Raw genomic sequence first — 13,044 nt, 5'->3', positions numbered from 1 at the left:
TAAACAGGCAATCATGCACTAGCACTAGCACATGTAATGGGATCACTGTATGTACCTAATCCACCAGCCTGTGGCATAGATGTTGTTGGTAAGCAATTTCAGCACCTGGGCAATTGTCTCCAGCAGCATAGAATGTTAATTCACCATTAACTTTTTTTCGGCACCAAAAACACAAGTAAGCAATACCTGAACAATATAAATAAATAATATTTTTTATTTTCATTTTTTATTTTGTAAAATAAAAAAAAATTTAGATAAATTTCTTTTATAGTTTTTTGGAACATAATCAAATTTAAAAAAAAGAAATGAAAATATAAATTTCTTTATTATATTGGTCTTTTTTTCTGCTTAACAAAAAAAAAAAATCTTTTTTTTTTTTATTTTTCATCAAATTTTAAATAATAAAAAAATTTTTAAAAAAAAAATTTGATTATAATCTTTAAAAACTTTTTCAAAAAAAACTCACAACTTGGTACAAAGTATTGTATTAATTCCAAACCACAAATCAAAAAAAAACTCACATTTTTGCAAGATTTTAAAATTTTCATCAATTAGCGCATGTGGTCTAGTGGTATGATGCATCCCTGCCACGGATGCGAACTGGGTTCGATTCCCAGCATGCGCAAATCAATTATTGACAATTTATCTTCCCGAAGAGTTAAATCTTTCCGGTGTTTTTATGGCCAGTAATTGTAATGAATAAGGATCATTACTCAATAATTGTAATGTATTATCATCAAAATAAATATTGTTTTTTATTGTTTTTTTTTTTTGTAAATATATTTTTGTTTTTATATTTTAAATAAAAAAAAAAAAAAAGTTAAAATAATAAAAACTTAAAAAAGATAATAACCAATGTAATTGGTTTTTCCTATCAGCTTTTCAACAAATACTGAAACAGATGAAATGGAAATTGAATATAAAATTGAACCAAATTTAATTTTTTTACTTACTCCAAATTAAAAATGATGAAGGTTAACAGAACTAGAGAATTTTTATTATCAGTAGCTTTTTGTTAATGATCACCCGAAAGATAAAAAAGTAAGCGAAATAAAAATCGTTTTTTCATCCCTAAAAGTTGGAAATGGACGTGATGATATATAAAAATTATGCTTGCTCCATATTCGCATTATAATTCACCAGACCAATTAACGTTAGACCCTCTTAATTAAGTCTTAAATGAAATTATTATTTGGTAGCGCAATAATTTTTACAAATTGAAACTATTTTCAAAAAAAAAAATTTTATATTGAACATATAAACTTATATTTTATGGGAAAAACTAAACACTAGTTAGTTTTTAATTAAAAATTATAATAAAAAAAAAAAAAGTGTGTGGTGGGGTTATAATTTAATTTTTTATTTTTTATTATTTATTAATTTTTTATTTTTTTTTTTTGAAAATTTTTTTTTTTTTTTTTTTTTTTTTTTCAATCATTCTTTATAATTTCAAAATAATAGAATCAAATAATAATACTTAAAAAAAAAAAAAAAAAACCTTTAAGTTTTTTTTTATTAAAGGTGGAGATTATAGGGATGAGCCATTAAAACACAATAATAATAATGATATTAATAATTTATTCATTAATAATAAAAAAGAATACTATTATATACAAATTTTAAAAAAAAAAAAAAAGCTATTACATTTGTAAACTAAAAAAATTAATTTTATAAATTTTTTATAAATAAAAATAATATAACAGTCTCTCAAGTTTCCGAATCACACACGAATTGATGTTACCGCCCTAATAATTTAAATAAAAGAATCAAATAATACTTAAAATTATTAAATTATAAAATTTTTTAAAAAAAAAAAATAAAAATAAAGCAGAAATAATTTTAAGCTTTTTTTTTTTATATTTAAAGAATTAAAATTATCCTATTCTCAGTTTTTACCCATTATTGGTAGCTTATTAATTTAAATTTTTTTTTTAAAATTTATCTCTTTTTTTAAAAAAAATTATCTCTTTAAAAATCGATTTTTAAAATTTGCAAAATAATAACACAAAAACACACATCACAATTTTTCTCTTTTCCTCCTTTCTTTTAATTTTTTTTAAACATTTTATTTATTTTTTTTTTAGTTTTTTTTTAATTATAATCCTAGCTTTTTTTTTTTTTAATAATCAACAATTATTTTAATTCATCAAAAAAGAATTTTTTCAAAAAAATAAAAAAATAATAATAAAAACTTTTTAGTTTTCGAATTTTACCAAAACATAAACACTTCATATAAATTTTATTTTATTTAATTATTTGATCTTAGTACCTTACATAATTAACAATACTTTTAAGTTATAATAATCAAAAATAATTTTACAAAAAAGAAACATTAAATAAAATTTATTGATTAATTTAAAGCATTATCTCTTTAAAAATCTTCACACCCCGAAAAAAAAAAAAAAAAGAAAATGTGAAATTTTGATGATAATACATTTCAAGTAGTGGTAGAACTTTTTAAACTATACCCAGTTTTATTAATTAATAATTTTAGTTATGAAATTTAAATAACTGCTATTTTAATTAAATAATTATAAAATCATTTTAAATTAACAAAACAAGATATTTTTCAAAAAAAAATAATTGAAATTTTTTAAAATTTTTTTTTTCATAAAATTTTTTTTTTTTTAGTATTGCAAAAGCTTTTCAAGTGTGCCACACTAATATTACACAATGCAACAGTTTAAAGAAATTAAATTAGAGAATTATGATAATGAAAAATTAAAAGAAATCGGAAAATCACAAGGAATTTTTAATTATCGTTATGGTGATAGTGACAATGAAGTGTATGATAGTGATGAGGATTCTGAACGCACAATTCCAGAAAATAAAGAAAATACCTACAATATCATAAATAAATATTTTACAGCAAAAGAAAATTTACCAAAATTTTTAGAAAAAGAAAATAAAGATAAAACATTATCAATCAGACCACAAGGGTTTGCAAATAAAGAAGTTAACAGTACTGAAAAGTTGTTTTGGAGGGTTTTTAGAGATATATTTCTTTTCAAAAAAATTTTTTCAAACTTTACATTTTCGAAAACCCATGGATATGATAGATTATTTGGCGTTAGCCCTATCCTTCAAAAATTCAGTAATGGCACAAGTATAGTTTTAGACAAGTTAAAAAGTGGGGGTTATTTAGCAATTGATAAAGGACCACAAAATGGTCTATATCAAATTTTTAAACAAATAGATAAAGATACCGCTGAAAACAGAGAATTCTATAAAATATTATTCACAACTAATAAGGATTGGTTCTTATTTTATATTAAAGTAGTAGATCAAATTTTATCAAGTTCTAATTTATTCGCTTTGGAGCAATTTTTCAAATATTTTGGTATTCAAAAAGAAACTATTCAAAACTATTTCAAAGAAATGGATGAATATGGAAGAACCAATAAATATAAAATCAAATCTTTAAAGGATTTCCAACTATATATATATTTAAAATCATTATCAATTGAAATTATACATGTTGATATCAATATCCTTAATCTCTTTGATGTCTCTGTTAAATTAAAAGACTTAATCGAAATTGATCTAGCACTTTCAAATATCGCAAATAGTGAAGATATAGCCTCCCAATTCACTAATGAACAATTAAATTCATCTATTATCCAACTATTATCACCATTATTAGATGTCAAACTATTTGAATCTAATCTACCAAAGAAAGATACCGACAATAATAATGCTCAATTATTTGAATTGAGAACAGACTATTCAAGTATTGTAACCAGATATTATATCGAAGAAATAAATGCTTCAAAACAAAATAATCCAATTACCAACAATAGTAACAAATACCATAAACTTAAATTAAATATTTATAATATATTCGAAAGAATTAATTTAATTCAAAAACAAAAGTCAATATTTTATTATTTATTATTCAAAGATAGTGAGACCATCAGAAAGATTATCCAAGATAACAATACATCTGATGGAATTGAAACTATGTTGGGATGGGTTTTTTCAAGTGATAATTTGCAATTAATAGCTCATCTCACAAACTTTTTGAGTTACAGTGATTGGTCAACTACCGAACTATACTACCCAATGGCTCAAACCAAATCAACTATAGTATTGGACTATCTATTTTATAACCATCAAGAAATTTTCTTTAAAGAAAACAACGATATATATATTCTTATAGAAGATATTAATATTTTACAACATTACGAACAATTAATGAATTCATTATCAAGAAAACTATCAATTAACTTTAAACGATACCGTCAAAACAACTTCAATGCAAATAATAGTGGTATTATTGAAAGATTGATTAGAGCAGCAAGTTTTCCATCAATATACACTGTCAATGATTCATCACAAGAAGAAAAAACAGAATTCCTCGTATCAATTTTTGTCAGCAAGGACATTAAAAGATTAGCAAATATTGATTATATGGTTTTACTAAAGTTTTTGACAATTTACCAATTCACTCAACTCAATTTAGATATAGTATTTCAACATTATACTGGTGGTATCCTTATCTTTTCATCATGGTTAAAAGAAAATGGCAAAGTTACTGTTCTTTCAGATAATTACCCCACATATCATATATCTATCACTCTGGGAGATGGTAGTGAAAAAAAAGAATTTTTGTTTTTAACAAGTACTTTCTCGTACCTCAGAATGCTTTACTCCTGTAAACACTATGACGACATTATATCAATAATTAAAACCTTCTCGATAAAACAAGTTATTCATTCTATTTCCAGCTTAGTGTGCATTACAAATATATCGCATGTCTTTATCAAAACCATTTTAAGAGAATTTGCAATGAACTCTGATGAAGCTTTTAAATCAAAATTTTATAAGATTTTAAAGAATATAATTGTTTCAGGTAATTTACCAGTATTGAAATATATTGCCATCAACTACAGCGAATTATTTTTAGCAAATATTTTAACCATATCAAACTTTTCAATCTCAAATGACTCTTTAGATATATTTAAATTCCTTTTAAATTTTATAAATATCACCCAAGATGATTGTGATAAAGTAATTTACCAATCAAATAGAAGGGGTAGATTAATTTATAAATATCTTGATATAAAAAAAAATAAATAATAAATTAATAATTTTAAAAAAAATAAATAAAAAACTTTTTTATAAATTTATTTTCGTATTTATTATTTTCATTAATCTTTATATTTAAATTATGTTTTAATAAAATTTAAATAAAAATTTATAAATATATTAAAAACTTTATAAATATTTAAAATAATTTTAAATTTTTAAAAAAAAAGCAATCTTTATTAATTTACAATAATTTTTCAAAGTTATAGTGAGCATTATCGGAAGTGTTACAAATAGATCTGTAGCTTACAACTAAATCACCATTGATGAAGGCCCATGTCCAATATTCTGATTGTTTAGCGTTATTTTTGAAAACAAGTTTACCATTGGTACAAACTTCATTGAAAGCTTCTAAAACCATTTCATCGGCACAACGTTTAACAATGTTTTGGGCAACATAAATAGTAATTTCTGAAAAGATATCACCGATGCTATCTTGATAGCTCTTTTCAAGAGTTGGGTAGAGGGTTTCAAGACTAGTATCATCGAGTGACCAATCGACTTTAGTAATTTCTTTAATTTTTTCAAAAGATTCTTGGAAGCTTTCTTCATTCTTTTTGAGGTTAAGTCTAGCATTTAAAGAATAAACACCTGGAGTTGGGATAATTTCTGATAAAGATAAATAAGCAATATCTGATAAATTGCAGAGATTTGGTTTGAAGAAAAGAACTAAATCGGTGTTGTTTTGGAAAACAAATTTCCAATATCTATCGAATTTTTTATCATCGTTAACAACAACGCTGATTTTGTTTGAGGTGTTGGCTTCAATTAAAGCTTCTTTGGTCATTTCATTTTCACAAGCACGTTTAACACATTGAGCAATGTAACCAGCAACATCTTTATAGAATAAATCACCTAATTGGGTTCTGTAGCTTTCATCTAATTTAGCACTGATGGTTTCAAAATCAAATTCTATAGAATTAAAATTTTAAAAATTAATTTTAAAAATAAAATTATAAACTTTTTTAAAAAAAACAAATAAATACTTACCGATTGACCATTCAACACCTAAAGATTGTTGAATACTTTCAACAGCAGTTTTTAAGTGTTCTTCGTTATCTCTTAATGATTTTCTATAGGATAAAAAAAATATATAAATATTTGTGCATTTTATAACCAAAAATAAAATTATTTACCTGGCAAGCAATGGGAGTGGCATTTTTATTTATTTATGTGTTTGTGAAATGTTAATGATTTGAAAAAAAAAAAAAAAAAAAAAAATTTTGATCAATTTATAAACATTTCTGTGTGAATGATTAGAAAAAAAAAATAATTAAAAAAAAATTAAAAAAAATAAATTGACTGATTTTTTTTAAAATCAAAAAAAATGTTACACCAATCTGTGATTGAAAAAATATCTAATTTAAACCACTAAAAAAAAATTTCAAAAAAAAATTTTAAAAAAAAAAAAATTTAAGAAATTCGTTTTTATTTTTTTTTATAAAGTTATCAAAAAAGCTTTTAACATTTGGGAGTATATCAAACTCTTAATCGTTTTTTTATTATTTTTTTATTTAATTTTTTGTTAACTGATTTAAAAAATTATCTAAAGTTTGTTTATGTTTTATATTTGACCACTGTACATTTGTTAAATATTGGTTAAATAAATCAAATAAATTATTATTGCTTGTGTTATTATTATTGCTTGTGTTATTATTATTTATTAATTTATTTAAAAATGGTAAAATTGAAATATTTATAACCTCATCGCTGTATTCGATTAATTGATTGAGTTTGATATGGGGCAATTGTAATGAAAATTTTGACCACTTTGAAATATTAATTAGTAGAGCTATACATTTTTTGAAATAGTTTGCTGAAAAAGTTAAATCTTGCTTTGAGTATGGAATCAAAGTTATGGAATCAATCGTATATTTTAAAGTTGAGAAAATTTGAGAAAAAAGTAATTTGATATCTTCACAGTTCTTATCGATATATAATAATAATTCATCGATACAATTTATTAAATTATCTGTCTGTTTCTTTGAAAATGGATCCCAAATAAAAGTAATAAATATTTCGACCTTGGGTATAACAACCTTTTCGATAAGTTTAGGTATTAAATTATTATCTTCGTCATCTTGATTATTTGAGTTTTTATCTTCCTATAAGTAATAAATAAATAATTAGTTTAAATTATACTTTTTATAAAAAAAATAAAGATTATAACTTACATTTAAACCATAACTGAATAAATCATTATACCATTTTAATGAATCAAAAGTTATATTTGATAGTGGAGACCATTCGATCATTTGCAATCTAACAAATGGGGCAAATATTGAGGGCATTATAAAAGGCATTTGGGCTTTCTGATAGGACTTTAAATCTTTTGATTTCCAATGTTCAAATTTCTCTTTAATATTAACGATATCGCTGTAATCTGGGTCAACGTCGACTATAACCTCTTTGATAAGCTCTAAAACTTTATTTCTTTCATCTAAATAATATTTTTCATCAGATTCGTTTAATAACATTTCCTCTTCACCAGATTGATTATCATTATTTCTTGATCTATATTGCTCCAATCTTTTATTTCTTGAGCTTTTTTCAAAATAAGAACGATCTCTTCCAAATTCATCTAAATCTTCTTCTTGTTCTGTTTTCATTTTCTCGTCATCTTTAACAATTGATTTAATATTTGATTCTGGTTCATTTTCTTGAATTAGCTCAATGTGATCTTGAATTTCTAATCTTTGTTGTTTTCTTATATCGTGAGCATGATCTTTAAGCAGTTCTATATAACGATCTTCTAATTTTTCGATTTGTGGTATTTTTTCACCTAAGCAATCGGTCATATTATCAGAGTATTGCTTTAATTCGTCATAAAATATTGCCTGGTCCTGTGATAAATGTTGACTCGATTCCAATGTTGAGAGATGTATAACCGAATCTCTTAGTGCTTCTTGAATTTTTTCAAATTCACTCTGGTGTGAATATTTAACTTCATTTAAGCTTGATAATGCTAAACCTAAATCCTTTAAAACCATTTCCAAATAAGATGTCGACGATGATTTTGTTGTTGCACCAGTGGCTATATTTGTAAAACTTGGTGATGATTTATACCCGCTTTCACCCTCAACTGGACCTAGTAATATCTCTCTTTCAATTTTCTTTCTATGATAGTCATCTGATACACTATGCTGTTGCTGCTGATTACTTTTCATACCCCCACCCTTTTTAATTAGTTCTAAACGCCATCTTTGAATTTCTTCATCTTCTTCCTCGACCTCATCTTCATCTTGATCGGCAGTAGACTTTGATTTAGTTGATTTATTAATATCTTGAAAATCTTCATCATTGATTATATCTTTTTTACTTTGTTTACCAGGATCCCCAAATTTAATAGTACCCTTTGATTTGATGTTGTACTCTTCTTCTAACTCATCATCATCATCTTCTCTAATTAGCCTTGAGTTTGATTCATTTTCATCATCATTATCGCTAACTTTAAGTGGTAAAAAATCTTTAGAAAGTGTTTTTGATGTCGATTGGGTGGATGAGGTCTCTAAATGGCCATCTCTTGCTCTTAGCCTTCTTTCTTTAGCCAGTTTAATTTGTTCGGCTGTTGGGGGTACAAAATTGGATGATTTATTTTCGTCACTATACTTTTTATCATCGATTTCCATTCCATTACCCTCCTCCTCAGTGTGTTGTTCCTTTTTAGGTATTTGGTCTTCAAGTTTTACGGGTTTTGATGTTGTTGTCTTTTTTAAACTATCTAGAATTTCGTTTGTATATTGGCCTAATGATTCTGATTTAATAGTTACTGCTTTTGAGTCTTCGAATTGAATATCATTTCTTTTTAACATTATCGGGTTAGCTTTGATTGATCCCATATCACCTTCATTGCCATTATCATTGCTTTCACCTTCTTCAAAACTAAATAAATTTAATGATTTATTTGATGGTGTCGATTTTTTTGTTGAAAAAGTATTATTTTTTTTTTTATTTAAACTACCACTTATTATTGATTTCGTTGGTTGGATAAAATTTGAATCTATATTTATTTCATTATTATTATTATTATCGATATTATTATTGTTATTATTATTATTATTATCTGTATTGTTTATATTTTCTTCTTCAATAACTTTTTTCCTTATTTGTCTTTGTTTATTTGATTTTGTGAAATTCATTATTATTTTGAAATAAATAATAAATAAAAAAATAAAAAAATATTTTTTTTAAAAAAAAATAAAAAATTTAAATTTAAAAAAATAATTTAATAATTTTCATCAAAAGCTTTTTTTTTTTTGTTATTCAGTGAAAAATTAAAATAGAAATATAATAATTATTGAAAAAAATAACTAAAAATGGAATTTATCTTTTCAAAATTTATGTTTGGGTTGAATATTATTTTATTTATTTTTATTTATTTATTTTTTATTTTTTATTTATTTATAGTTTATTTAAAAGTTTTCGTTATGGTGTATATGTATGAATAATAAGGCAGTAATAAACTGTTTTAAGATATTATTTATTTGAAATATACAATTATTATTATTACTATTGGTGTAGGTATTATCTTTTTTAAATTCTATTGGAAAAAAAAAAAAATCTGTATTTTAACAGAGTTAAAAAAACTTTTTATTAAATAATTTTTTAAATTTTAATTTTTTTTTTAATTTTTTTTTAATTTTTTTTTTTTAATTTTTTTTTTTAATTTAAATACTTTTTTTTTTTTTTTATTTTTTTATTTTTTTTTTTAATTTTTTTTACTCACACAAACAAATAAATAATAATTTATTTCCAATTATCTCTATTTTTTATTTTAAATTATATAAATAAATTTAAACTTAAAATTGTAACATTTAAATTTTATTACTACATAAAAATAAAATAATTATATATATTAATACATTTTTTTCCTCTTATTTTTTTTTTACGAAATCAATTTTTTTTTTTAAATAAATTAATAATAATTAATAAAAATATTTTTTAATAACATAATATAATAATAATAACAATAATAGATACAATTGTTGTATTAACAACTAAAATATCTACTCAATATATACTAAATAATATTTTACACAAATAAACAATTAAATAGTATTTTTTTTTTCCTTTCCATATAAAAACAATAATATTTTTTTATCATAATAATAATTCATTTAAAAACTCTTTAATTATAAATTTTTCATATAATATATATATATAAATAATAATGTTAAAACTAAAAAGAAATTTTGATTCATACAACGATAATAATTCATACAACAACAACAATAATAGTACAGTTGAACCATATAGGCAACCAATGGAACAAGATTATGATGGTCAATCAAAGAAATTTAGACATTTCCAACAACAACAACAACAACAACAACAAGCCCAACAACTCCAAAGAAATAGATCCGAATATCAATTCTTTAATAATGTACAATCACCAATCGATGAAATTTTAGATAAAATTAAAAACACCGAACCAATTAGACTTAATAGAAACAACACTAACAATATAAATCAAATGAACCAAAATGTAAATAATAATCAAAATAACAATATTAATAATATGAACCAAATTAATAATCAAAATAGTGGAGCTATTTTAAATACCAATACACAACAACCACAAAGACTTTTTACATTAGAAGAGGTTCAAGAAATTGTCAAAAAAGCTGTTAAAGAAAACGAAGAAGTTATCAAGGCCGAATATGAAAGAATTGTTAAAGATAAACTTATTGAACAATACCAATGTTTCTCCAAATATAATGATGATTATTTATCCCGTCAAATGAAAGAAAGTGAATACAGTTATATCTCTTAAATAAAATATTTTATTAAATTATATAGTATATTATATAAATATTTAAATCCAAACTTTTTCTTTTATTTTCTTTTTTTTCTTTTTTTTCTTTTTTTTCTTATTTGTTTTATTCTTTATTTTTAACACTCAACTAAAATTATAAAATAAAAATAAAAAAATACATAATTTAAAGGTTTTGTTTTTTAAAATATAATAAAAAATAAAGTTAATCCTTTAGTTTTTTATTATATTTTCTTTATGATTGTCTTTATTCGAGTTTTCAATAAATTTATCATTATTATCTATATTGTTAACTATATTATTAGTTTCTTCGGTAGTATTACAATTTATATTATTTATAGGATCTGTTGGATCTGTTGGTTCTATTGGTTCAGATGGTTCATTTGATCCAGATGGTTCATTTGATTCAGATGGTTCAGTTGTTTCGGATGGTTCATTTGATTTGGATGTTTCATTTGATTCAATGGATTCAGTTATTTCTTTTGGTACAATTTCATTATTTTTTAAATTTTTAGGGGGTTTTGATAGTCTGTGATTATTAAATAATGAAAATCTTGAAAGATTTGGTGAGGGTTTAATTTTTGTTTTGACAGCCCACAAAGTATTTTTTCTTTTTCTTTCAAGAACTGGAGTTGTTGATGTAGTAGAAGTGGTATTTGTTGATTTTTCACTATTTTCGTTATAAATTTCAAAACTATCACTAATATTCAGGCCTAGACTATTGGAGCTATTATTTAAACTACTAGCCAAGCTAAGATTGCTAATGCTTGTACTTAAAGTTGTGGTTGTATTATTATTATTATTATAGCTAGATGTTGTATCGTTGGTGGTGCTACTATCATTAAAAGAACTACTACTTGATGATAATCTATTTTCTTTCTTCTCTAAAATTGTTATATTTTCGATTGAACTTGATGAAGAAATATTCATAGAGTTATTTAAACTATTGTTATTTGATGCTATTGGTGTTGATGATAGTGATTCGGTTTTGGTGGTTGTAGTAGTTGTAGTTGTAGTGGTTGTAGTAGTATTAGTGGTTGTAGTGGAGGGTGTTGTTTCATTATTTATTTTATTTTTCTTTTCAGTTTCTATTTGTGATTTGGTTTTTTGATATTTTAAAGACATAATATTCCAAATTTTGAAAGAATGGTCAGGTTGACCACTACAGTTATTTTGAAATCTACAATCTATTCTTAAATTTGGATCATAGTTTTTATTTGCTTTGAAATGATCTAAATCTTTTACACCAAAAGATATATTGTTTTGATTAAAATTTATAAATGCCATATTAAAAATTAAATGAAATATTTGATTCTTCATTTTTGGTTTTCCCTTGCTTGCATCTCCTCTATATACTCTAATTAATACATCATTTGATATTTTCTTTTGAACTATTAATACAATTTTAAAAAGTTGTTCATTATTAATATTATTATTATTTTCTATTGGTACAGTTCTATTATTATAAATAAAAAAAACATTAGTATGATAAATAAAAGCTTTATTTTGAATTTATTAACTTACTGTATTGAATTTTGTGAACTTGAAAATTGTAAAATTGGTTCTTTTGCATGTTCAAAAATTTCAATAGATATTGAATTTGCTTGATCTCTTGTTAAAGGACCCAACTCTAATGAACGAAATGTTAACGTAAATTCCTCTACCATGTGATTACCAGAAACAATTTCTTTAAAATAATTTATATAACGTTGCTGTGATGGTTGGGTGACACCTTTCTTTGTCTTTGAACGTTTTAATGCAAAGTGTTGCATAGATTCCTCAATTGTATCAAACTGACCACTATAATACAAATAACAACAAATGATACAACCTGTTCTACCTTTCCCACCTTTACCTATTGTATTGAAAATATTATAAAAATAATTAGTATCATACCATTAATTATTATATAATAAATAGTTAAAATTTAAAATTTACAATGTACAACTGCAATATTCTCTGGGTCTGCTCTAAGCCAATTATCTAATGAATTAACGATTTCAAATAATAAGTTTAAAGTTGGTGCGTGATGATCATAAAAAGGGAATCTATAATTATAAAAAAAAGTTAATAATTTATTATTTTTATTTTAATATTATATAAATTAATTTATTTAATAAATTATTATTTTACATACTCTAAAATCTGATTATTTAATTTTGAATAGTCATATACTCTTTCTG

At 23.0% G+C, this 13,044-nt stretch overlaps 6 protein-coding genes across 6 annotated transcripts in view; 2 read left to right on the top strand and 4 right to left on the bottom strand.

Moving 5' to 3' along the window:
- Positions 1-55: 55 nt before the first annotated feature.
- Positions 56-223, bottom strand: DICPUDRAFT_151291 (uncharacterized protein; the record flags this gene model as incomplete). Its single annotated transcript, XM_003287158.1, has 1 exon — positions 56-223. One exon carries the CDS (start codon positions 221-223, stop codon positions 56-58), a length of 168 nt encoding a protein of 55 aa, XP_003287206.1.
- Positions 224-2,673: 2,450 nt separating this feature from the next.
- Positions 2,674-5,079, top strand: DICPUDRAFT_78073 (uncharacterized protein; the record flags this gene model as incomplete). The annotated part of the gene is made up of 1 exon (XM_003287177.1): positions 2,674-5,079. The coding sequence occupies one exon, from the start codon at positions 2,674-2,676 to the stop codon at positions 5,077-5,079; it is 2,406 nt and encodes an 801-aa protein (XP_003287225.1).
- Positions 5,080-5,229: 150 nt separating this feature from the next.
- Positions 5,230-6,270, bottom strand: DICPUDRAFT_54731 (uncharacterized protein). Its single transcript, XM_003287157.1, has 3 exons — positions 6,225-6,270; positions 6,079-6,161; positions 5,230-6,000 (listed from the first exon to the last, which is right to left on the bottom strand). The coding sequence occupies exons 1-3, from the start codon at positions 6,245-6,247 to the stop codon at positions 5,273-5,275; spliced, it is 834 nt and encodes a 277-aa protein (XP_003287205.1). The 5' UTR covers positions 6,248-6,270; the 3' UTR covers positions 5,230-5,272.
- Positions 6,271-6,528: 258 nt separating this feature from the next.
- DICPUDRAFT_54729 (uncharacterized protein) lies at positions 6,529-9,266 on the bottom strand. Its single transcript, XM_003287156.1, has 2 exons — positions 7,259-9,266; positions 6,529-7,168 (listed from the first exon to the last, which is right to left on the bottom strand). The coding sequence occupies exons 1-2, from the start codon at positions 9,225-9,227 to the stop codon at positions 6,603-6,605; spliced, it is 2,535 nt and encodes an 844-aa protein (XP_003287204.1). The 5' UTR covers positions 9,228-9,266; the 3' UTR covers positions 6,529-6,602.
- Positions 9,267-10,258: 992 nt separating this feature from the next.
- On the top strand, positions 10,259-10,861 carry DICPUDRAFT_78070 (uncharacterized protein; the record flags this gene model as incomplete). The annotated part of the gene is made up of 1 exon (XM_003287176.1): positions 10,259-10,861. The coding sequence occupies one exon, from the start codon at positions 10,259-10,261 to the stop codon at positions 10,859-10,861; it is 603 nt and encodes a 200-aa protein (XP_003287224.1).
- Positions 10,862-11,074: 213 nt separating this feature from the next.
- DICPUDRAFT_32126 (uncharacterized protein) overlaps positions 11,075-13,044 on the bottom strand; it is a gene marked incomplete at both ends in the record, with an annotated part of 2,385 nt that continues 415 nt past the window's right edge. Inside the window, 4 exons of the mRNA XM_003287155.1 lie at positions 11,075-12,317; positions 12,386-12,716; positions 12,800-12,909; positions 12,999-13,041. Of these exons, the coding sequence (XP_003287203.1) occupies positions 11,075-12,317; positions 12,386-12,716; positions 12,800-12,909; positions 12,999-13,041 (1,727 nt within the window). The remainder of the gene's footprint in view (positions 12,318-12,385; positions 12,717-12,799; positions 12,910-12,998; positions 13,042-13,044) is intronic.

This window comes from Dictyostelium purpureum (assembly GCF_000190715.1).
Source record: "Dictyostelium purpureum unplaced genomic scaffold DICPUscaffold_92, whole genome shotgun sequence".
NCBI classification, from domain to species: Eukaryota; Evosea; class Eumycetozoa; order Dictyosteliales; family Dictyosteliaceae; genus Dictyostelium; species Dictyostelium purpureum.
This window is presented reverse-complemented; position numbering and strand designations above follow the sequence as displayed.